Below are 9,243 nucleotides of genomic sequence, written 5' to 3'. Positions count from 1 at the left end.
TCCACCAAATAATGTGTAGTTTCCAAATGAAATACTGAGGTCAGAGGGACTGTTCCACTTTCTTTACCAGTTTAGCACCCCCTGCAAACAGTATAGGGATTAAGTGCAGTTTCAGTCCTTGCAATGTTCCCCTCTTTCCCTTTACATGCACTAGATGAAAAACTGACAAGTCTGAATTCATCAGTGACAAACCATAGAACACAAATGTATGAATCTGAAAAAAAAACCCCACAAAACAAAGTATGAATGGACCTTGTCTTCCTGTTAATAATGGACCTGTTCATAAAGTTGAAAATTGAGGTAATCTTGCTTACTCCAGATCCACACATTGATATTAACTATAACTAGCAGTTTTCTGACGAGGAAACCAGATTTATAGGAGGGCAAGGCCATTTAGCTAAACAAGAGTTTCTCTACTACATGCATTCTTCACTTTTTCTGCCATGAATTTTTCTTCACTAGCTGCCAATCAGTCACAACTTTTTGCACACTTCCAGGTGCCAAGTTGATACAATTTACAATGCATTGCTGCATTTGCTTGTATCTGAAAAGCAGTTTTAAGCTAAAAATGTAAAAATAAGCAAAACCTGAAATAAAAAATTATTGCAAAAATAGCTGTAGCAGGCTGCAGAACTATCTCATCACCAAACAGGTCACCATGTCAGGGCCTTAAGCAGAGACCTGGAGCTAATTCACCTTTGAGCATCTCATTGTTAGCCTTTTTGAGGAGGTGCCAGGAAAGTGCTGCTTTGTTCAGAGTCCTGTGGCTTTGTAGTGTGTTTGGTTTTTTTTAAAGGAAAAGAACCATAAACATGCAGTAGAATCCACCAGCTCACCAGATTGCTGGAAGGAAGCAAATATGAAAGCAAAAGTTTCCTTGTCCTGTTTCCCTACACTGTTTATAGCAAGACCAGCAATCCACTCACAAACAATTCCCAAATTCGTTCTCCAGATTTTAGAAGTTCAGGTTGGAAAATGAGCTGCATTTATATATGCATGTGAAGTTTACCAGCCCTAAGGTATGTTATATCAGCAACAGATTTCCATCCAGCAAACCCCTGGCCAAGAGCTGCATCCACAGTAAAAGCAGAGCAGACTTACGCAGCCTGGCCATGTGTCCCTGCAGAGAGCTTTGTGCCTATCTGTGAAAGATGCTGGGCTGATTTGCAGCAGCGATTTGGCAACCTCAGCACTGGAGAAAGCCTTGATGGTCAGTTTCTATATGAAGCTGTCACTGCTAATGGCATTTTTCTGCTCTGTCTAGTTTCATCACCTAACAAATATTTGGAAAATGACCAAAATCAGCTTGCACAGAAAAGTGATAAAGAGGACAGTTTAAAACTTGTAACTCTTAAATGAAAGTAGACATGAAATAGCTGCTTAGACACTGCACTTCAAAGCTGAAAACTACTTCTCCTTGCTAACATTTGATGTTCTTTAACAGGGTGAATTATCTAAATAGTTTATGCTTTATTTAACAGAAATTTCCAGTAAACCTCATTCCATCACTCTGAGTTATGTCACTTCATGCCATGTGACATGAAGGCATTGATGTAAGTTTGACAGGCAGTGGCAATGCTGACATGTCAGTCTGACAATTTATGACAAATTATATGCTACAGATATTTTTAAAACTCCTGTGGATTGCCAAGGGAAAAAAAAAGTCTTTAAAATGTGTAATTACACTGGGTATATCTTTAGATTGAAAACAAGACATTCACTTCACATAGTTACATTGATGCAATGTTCAGGCTGACACTTCATCAAAAAAACCCTGAAATTTATATTGAAATTTCCCAAGTAGCTCCAGTTATATATTATATAGCAAAGGAAAATGAGATGTGTCAATGTAATACTTTTGTAATTTTTTTAAACACTGTGTCATTAAGTAATACTGTTAGCATTTAATAATTTGAAATGATCAATCTCAAATATCAAGAGAGGAAAGAAAGGCCCACCTGAATAGAGAATGACTTAAGAAAAATTCTACTGCAGCAAAGACTACAACATAAAAGGGGAGGAGGGGGAATCTTTCACAAGAAGTGGTAATTGATCTAAAGCATGCTTTTTTCTTTTTCTGGGTTTTGGCCTTTTTATTTTTTTATTTTTTTTTTTTTGGAATCTCATTTTTGTACAAATTAGGTCCTGCCTTATAATTTCTTTGTAATATCTACTTCAGTTAAAGCATGGTTAGATCAGTCATGCGTGAGCTTTCAAGCATCTATTTTATCTTAACATTTCTTACTCCCATAATGGAAGAAAAAGAGACTGAATGCCTAAGAACTAATCAAATTAGTGAAGCATAATCATTTTTTTTTTTTTTCAAGGCAGAAGATTAAATTATTGGGAGGGGGGGGAATGAAAGGAAAAAAAGTAAACTCTATGTGCTAATAGGACAAAATTGTTCCATACATTAAAAATACATTAATGTTGTAGAACACCAGAAAATTCTGTCTCACTTAATATTGACCTAAGTGTACCAGAATTCTATTTGTTCGATTCTTCTTCAATAACTAATCATCCCAGAAATCAAATCCTCAAAACAGGCTCATGAATGAAATGAGTAAATCTGTTGCAGTTGGAGATGACTGTATTTATAGAATCCAGCTGAACTTCATGCCATAATGTTTTCATTCTGAAAGCTTTCTTCTTTCAGGTATATGAGTTTGATTTTGGCCCAGTGTTCACTAGAGAGACAGAGAAGTGTCACAGGCATGGCACTGGTTAGTACTGATAGTATTTTCAATAGAAGGGCCTCCATGAACGTAGAATCATTGAATCATAGAATAGTTAGGGTTGGAAAGGACCTTAAGATCATCAAGCTCCAACCCCCCTGCTTTTGACTGCTGAACATTTTCCTGGTAATGCCAGGTAATTTGACTGCTGAACAATTTCCTGCCGATGCTGCGTGCTACTAGAGCACTCCATGGCAGTTTACACTGTTGCCACCTGGTACATTATTATCCAGGGAATGTTTGCAGATTAATGCGCCAAGTTCTACCTACAAAGTAATCACAAAGGCATAGTCCGATTAGAAGGATGCCGTCTGTTGGGTATTCTGAAATTAAACAGGAGCTGTTTTAAGATCATACATAACTGCACACAGATGTTTGGCTTAGAGCTGCCCACCAATCCTACAGTCAGGAGAATACTCAAACTCTTCAGAATCTCAGAAAGTCCATACTGCACAGAAAGCTGATTCTGCCTCTGTTCAGTGTAACCATGCATCAGTTTGTTGCTTTTTACATCAACCTTTAGTGACTTTAAAAGGACAAGTAAAGAAGCAAAGCTATGGAGAGTCAAATCCATCTGGACAAAAAATTCCACCTGGAAGGATTCTCTTGCCAACTTTGAGGACAATGCTAAGTTCATGGTTTTTTGTAGATTTTTTAGCATTTGCATTTATGCAAACTAAAATACAGTTCTTCACAAGAGAATTGTGGCCTTTTCCTGAATGTTAACACACAGACAAAATAAAGCAGGGACAGAATAAGGCACTGTAGGAACAGGGAGATGATGGAACAAAGCCTTCAGCTTCAGTTAGGGGAGTTAGCACTTGTGCTAAGAAGGCTCTCCAGCTTCCTGAGAGTTTCATATCAAAGCACATCTCCTATGGAGAGAACCTGTCCTGTATCAACCCACAGACCTGATGGCTAAATCCTGTGCAAACACATAGAAGGAGATGTACACTCCAAGACATCCAAGCCCAGTGGCACCGATAGAACAGCAGCCAGGGGAGAACATGGAGCAGGAAGAGATGATCTTATTCTCTCTAGCGAGGTTACATCCTGTGGGTTACTACATAAAACGAGCTCATCTGAAAGTCACATCTCTGCTTCCTGTCTGTTACAAAGGCAACTCCTGGCAAATAGAAAAAAATCAGTAAACAGCTTTACCAGTCACGTTTGCAGACTATGAAGTGTTTAGAAGCTGCTAGGTGTGGAAGGCCAGGGTTTTGAAGGTGTACGTCATACAAATGTTGGAGGTACACACGGTTTGGAGATCACTCTTCTGGTGTTCATACTTTTCTGCTCAACAGCTTTCATGTCACAGGTTTCATGAACTCTGAATTCTTAGTCAGTATGTTTGGGGTAGAGGCCAATAAAACTTTTACAGCTGAAAAACAGCCAGACTTAAACATGAGTGTCACCTTTCTGACAGAACTTGACTGGCAACAAAAGGGCTGGACTTTCATTAAAATAAACCAAAACCTTCTTGTAAAGCCTCACCTTGAGCCTCCACCCAGAAATCTGGGAAAAGTAAATCAAATTAAACAACTTCACCTGCTCAGTCAGTTAATTTTCCTCATCCATAAGCACAAATCAGTCAGCTTTTAAAGCACCAGTTTGAGAAATGAGAAAAGAAAAAAAGGAAAAACAAAACAGAAAAACAATGTGACATATGATGGATATATACATAGTGCTTGAAATATAACTTTAAGCATTTTTGCAGTGATCTCCTCTGCTGGATCTGGCCAGCTGCTTGCCTCACTCACAGCAGGGCCTGCCCCACTGCAGCACTATTGCTTGTAATTTCTCTTATTTCACCTTTTAGGCCAGAACATATGTAGTAGTGGGAGCTAACAGTCTCTTTCTATACAGGAGGTTCTTCAACAGTTTCTTCTCTGAATTCCCAGAATTGTAGCAGTTTCTGCTTTGTGGGAGACTCTAAACAAAATCACTTCTTTTTTTCTCTTCTTGCATATAACTTTTGCCCTCTGATGCTAGAAGCTGTTGCCTTGATCTCTCAGCCTAAGTACTCCTGAGCATAGTTAATTAGTCCAGACTTTAATACCTGGTTTCAAGCAGCTTTCCACGATATGACTTTTGTTAAAATAAAGCAAATCATCTCTCCATCTTAGTAAATCAATGCATGTGAAATAAAGGTGGCTCACACCTGACCAAAGGTTCTTTCCATTCGCTGCCTTTTTTTCTACAGGGGATAGTATCATCAGCAAGTTTCTTCTCGTGGGTCACCTTCTCTTCTGCACTGCTTTGGTAGAATAACCATGACTTGTCAGCATGTGAGCAGCCAGACTTACAAAGGAAAAGCATCAGCAATTCACATGTTTGACCTTGTAGCTCCACCACTGACACTTTTGCAGCCCCCTTCCAAGAATCCCATATCCTGCAGACCAGAAGCACAGGCACTTGAAAGGGCTCACTAGTATTACAATTTGATATGATGGGTCTCCAACCTGAGGCTTGCCAGACCTTCCTATTCAAGCTAACTCAGTGGCTCAGAAGTTTCACCTGACAACCATTATACTCACCTCCTTTGTTCTCCTTTCAACAGAGGGAGGTATCATAAAATACGTGGCAGATGTATTTATACAGTGATGAAAGTAGTGACTGCAATAGAAAAGATTAAATGTATAACCTACATTTAGGCTCAGATAATTTTACTTGGTGAAAAACCAGTACCTTCAAGAAATACATTTATCTAGATTACTGGTGATAGACAAGATTTCATCATCCACTTGGTGTTTAACCTCCTGGTGATCATGTCAGTAGGACCCATGGGTGTATTTCAGACCCTTTCACAGCTATTAAGCTTTTAAGAACCTCAAAATAAATGATAGTTGTTACTGGGAGAGAGTTGCCACTCTTTTTGCACTGGACAGGTTTCCATTTTTCCTTGATCAGACCTTAAATTGCTTGTGATGAGCCTCCAGTTCTCACTGTCTGCTGCTGCTCTGTTGAGGTTACCACTGAAAACAGTCATAGCCATGTGTTGGTGGGTGTTCTGTGGGCAGGGGGCTGATGCCACATGTGGCTAACACCCGCAGCACCCAGACTGCTGTGCAGCAGAGCAGCATGGCTCTGGGGGTGAGTAGACTGCAACCAGTAAGGACCCTGTAATGCCTAATCTGGGATATGCACCTGTTTCCACTGGCTGTGCCTGTCAGGGCAATGCACAGGCAAGTAGCCAGCCCTGGGGAGAGGGCTCAGGGGATAGCACAGTGCAGGGGCAGTGTGGCTCTGCAGCAGGAGCTGCTGCCCGGCACCTGCCTCAGCCCATCTCCCTGCTCACCCCGTGACCATCCCAGGGGCTGGCAGCGCCCCAGCACACAGTGCCCTGCCTCTGGCTGCTGGGAGGAGGATCTCTCCCTGGCTCTTGGCATGTCTGGGGTGGAGGTGCTGGGCTCCCAGGAACCTGAAGGCCCTGGGACATGCATGGAGGATGTCCCCTCCATTAAGGAAATTGAGCAGCTCCTGAACACTGGGCGGCCCTCTTGCAATCATGTTGATGAAGTATGGCCTAACCTCTTCTTAGGAGACCTGTAAGTACAGCTTTACAGACATACCTCCACCTTACATTCTGTCTGTTAGTATGCCTCATAGGTGCAGCTTTAGACAGCTCATAGTTTTGCTAATTGCTATCATTTACATAGAAGACAGCAGTTTCCGAGAGAAAATTATGACTAAGCTGGTACTTCCTTCTTGGTTAGCCCTCAGAAGCAATGCACCAACACTCCGGCAAATGGCTTGGGGGATACAATCACAGCACTTTTCCTGCTCCATGATTATCTCTGCACACTTCTCAATTTGTCTTTGTCTTTTCCTTAGAGTAACAGCTCACAACAGATTTGTTCTCTGGAAGATGGGTGTGACTCATGTTTTAAATGCTGCCCATGGCACATCATACAGCCACGGAGGCCAGGACTTCTATGGAGCAACCATTGATTATTACGGTGTACCAGCCCATGACCTCCCAAGCTTTGATATAAGCCAGTTCTTTTTCTCTGCAGCACAATTTATCCATAACGCCTTGAACACACCAGGAGGTATGCAATTATTGGTCTCATTTTCATGTGAGTTGGTAGTCTCTAGTAACAGGTCAGCTCCACAAGCTTGGTGGTGGACAAGTCACTGCATGGTCTCCTGCCATCCTGCCAGCTGCTGGTCACCTGCATGTTGGGTGGCAGGAGGAGGGAGCGCTGGCTACATGGATGTAGCTCTAACTAGGTTCCAGAAAGCTGGTGTGAGAAAAGGGATGAACAGTATACGAAAGAGACTGGGGCGGAGAGGAGAGGAGAGAGAAAAATATCTGGAAGGAAAGGCTAGTTCAAAAAGGGAGAAGCAAAAACATGCATGTTGTAAGTGCCCCATCCCTGGAGGTGTTCAAGGCCAGGCTGGATGGGACTTTAAGCAACCTGGTCTAGTGGAAGGTGTCCCTTCCCATGGCAGAGAGATTTGGAAACAGGTGATCTTTAATGTCCATTCTAACCCAAACCGTTCTATGGTTCTCTTCATTTAAAATGGACACCCTCTTTTAAGACCCTCTTATGGCAACTGTATTTGTAAGAACAAATGAATAAAGAGACAGAAGTCCTGCTTTTTACAGCCACCAACTGCATGAAGAGGTTCATATGTTGCAGGTGAGCTTCTTGAATGACCAGGGCCTGAAGGGCTGTGCCCCCAGGGAGAAGATTTACGTTTACCTAAAGAGATTTATAGTGTGTTGCACAACAGACTGAGCTTCTTGGCACTGGTGCAATATAATAGTAATTAACCTGTATTACATAAAAGAGCATTTCTTAGCATAAGCAAACTGGCATTAATGGAGCTGTCTCAGTCTGTATCACAAGTTCTGCCTTCAAAAGAGTATTATAGTGGCAGCTGATTGCCTTATTATGCAATTTTACTAGGCCAGTATTTTTTCTTGGTGGCTAATGTGTTAGTGCCATCCTTTCAAGCCAGATTTTAGCATTCTTCTTCACCTAAGTAAGCGCTTGTGAAACCAATGGGTCTGATTTTTGTCTTGTTCACAACAGAACAACTTCATTACTTCAACAGGATTTTATTTGATTTACCAGTGTTTCTGAGATCAGGCTGGAATCTCATGGCACTTCTCATGCAAGGAGTATAACAATTGCAAATTAGACTTAATTGTTAGCAGTTCATGTGATCTATCAGAAGGGGAAGAAATATATCATGTTTGCAGTGTTACTCTGACGAAGCTGGAGAAGGCAGAAGGGGTTTGCTTCCCCTGTAAATTGAACTACATACACTGTACTGCTTCTCTTCTCTGGTTATATATGTATTTTATTTTTTTCTTAACCAGCTAAAATTTTGGTCCATTGTGCAGTTGGAGTAAGCAGGTCAGCTTCTCTCGTCCTGGCATACCTCATGATAAATCACCACCTCCCGTTGGTTGAAGCCATCAAAACAGTGAAAGAACATCGATGGATTTCACCCAATCGTGGCTTTCTGAAACACCTGCGAAATTTGGATGTTCAGCTACGGCAAAAGAAGGACTGCTGAAAGGGCAAAACCATTTACATTCACTTCTCTGAATTTCAACCTTCATAGTCCTTGTGCACATACAGCTTCCTGTGCTTGATGCATATTGAAAAAAATGAAGAAAATTGTGCATCAAAGAAAAAAGTCAACAGAACTGTAAATGGATTCATTCTGATAGCTCAGTTTCTCCAAAACCAGTACAGCCAAGATCAGCACCATAAGCACTGTGTGCTGCAGTGCCTAGCACAGTGCAACCAGATGATTCCACTGGACTGGTTAAGATGGACAGAGTTTGTTCCTAGTTTGTGCTAGTGCCAGAGGCATGTTCAGTAATTGCATGTAGCTGTACAGTATGCTTGCATGCCCTTTACTTTGGAGTGTGACAGCCAGTTTCCTCCGTTTGGTTACAGTTCTTCTGTGCATGTTTTCACAAGAAAATCTTTTTTGCATTTCAGGCCTGGTGATGTGGTGAGGACAGTTTCTTAAAAGCACAGGTAGTGCTGTAGAAACATTCCTCTTTCACTGGTCTGCTAAATACTACAGAGTTACTACAGAAAGCTGGGACAGCCTGAAGACCCACAGCAGCAGAATAAACGTCAGTGCAGCTCTCTCTGTAGTCTCTGGGTCAGCAAATCTGTAAACATTTCCTTGTGTAAATATGTTTTCGGCAAGATAATTTATATTATGCAGTATATTGAGGACATTAAAAAAAAAGATGTCAGCTCTTCAAAGCATTTTGTAAGCTCATTAGTTAACTCTCCCTCCCAATTATCCCAAACCAGTTCTGTGTAAGTAGCTTTGAATCATCCCTGATTTATCATCAGGTAGGAACTTTGCTTATGTCAGTGGCTAGGCTTAATTGATACTAATTAGTTTTAAGCTGTTTTGAGGATGTCACTTTTCCTATCACCAGTTAATTGGTACTTAAACCAATGTGATGGTTCATGCAGCAACAGCTGTATTTGAAATTCATTCTGCCTGAAAATTAGCTTGTTAC

General features: G+C 41.2%; 1 protein-coding gene across 2 annotated transcripts; it reads left to right on the top strand.

Moving 5' to 3' along the window:
• The first annotated feature begins 5,897 nt into the window (after window positions 1-5,897).
• Window positions 5,898-8,735, top strand: DUSP13A (dual specificity phosphatase 13A). 2 transcript variants are annotated; one of them, XM_061375982.1, is made up of 3 exons: window positions 5,898-6,283; window positions 6,570-6,787; window positions 8,068-8,735. In XM_061375982.1, the coding sequence occupies exons 1-3, from the start codon at window positions 5,913-5,915 to the stop codon at window positions 8,265-8,267; spliced, it is 789 nt and encodes a 262-aa protein (XP_061231966.1). In that variant the 5' UTR covers window positions 5,898-5,912; the 3' UTR covers window positions 8,268-8,735. The 2 variants fall into 2 exon arrangements, with proteins under 2 accessions (XP_061231966.1, XP_061231974.1); XM_061375990.1 differs by lacking the exon at window positions 8,068-8,735 and adding an exon at window positions 7,778-8,048.
• Window positions 8,736-9,243: the final 508 nt, after the last annotated feature.

This window comes from Neopsephotus bourkii, unplaced genomic scaffold, assembly GCF_033783945.1.
Source record: "Neopsephotus bourkii isolate Nb327-2 ecotype Australia unplaced genomic scaffold, CSIRO-AGI_Nbou_v1 NB_196, whole genome shotgun sequence".
NCBI classification, from domain to species: Eukaryota; Metazoa; Chordata; class Aves; order Psittaciformes; family Psittacidae; genus Neopsephotus; species Neopsephotus bourkii.
Note: the sequence above shows the minus strand (reverse complement) of the source record. Positions and strands in the feature narration are given on the sequence as shown.

Bases quoted from the DNA above. Each gene is read 5' to 3' on its own strand.
- DUSP13A (XM_061375982.1), top strand. From the start codon at position 5,913: ATGCACAGGCAAGTAGCCAGCCCTGGGGAGAGGGCTCAGGGGATAGCA. The intron at 6,284-6,569 runs GTAAGTACAGCT...TCTTTTCCTTAG, and splicing joins AACCTCTTCTTAGGAGACCT to AGTAACAGCTCACAACAGAT. The intron at 6,788-8,067 runs GTATGCAATTAT...TTTCTTAACCAG, and splicing joins CGCCTTGAACACACCAGGAG to CTAAAATTTTGGTCCATTGT.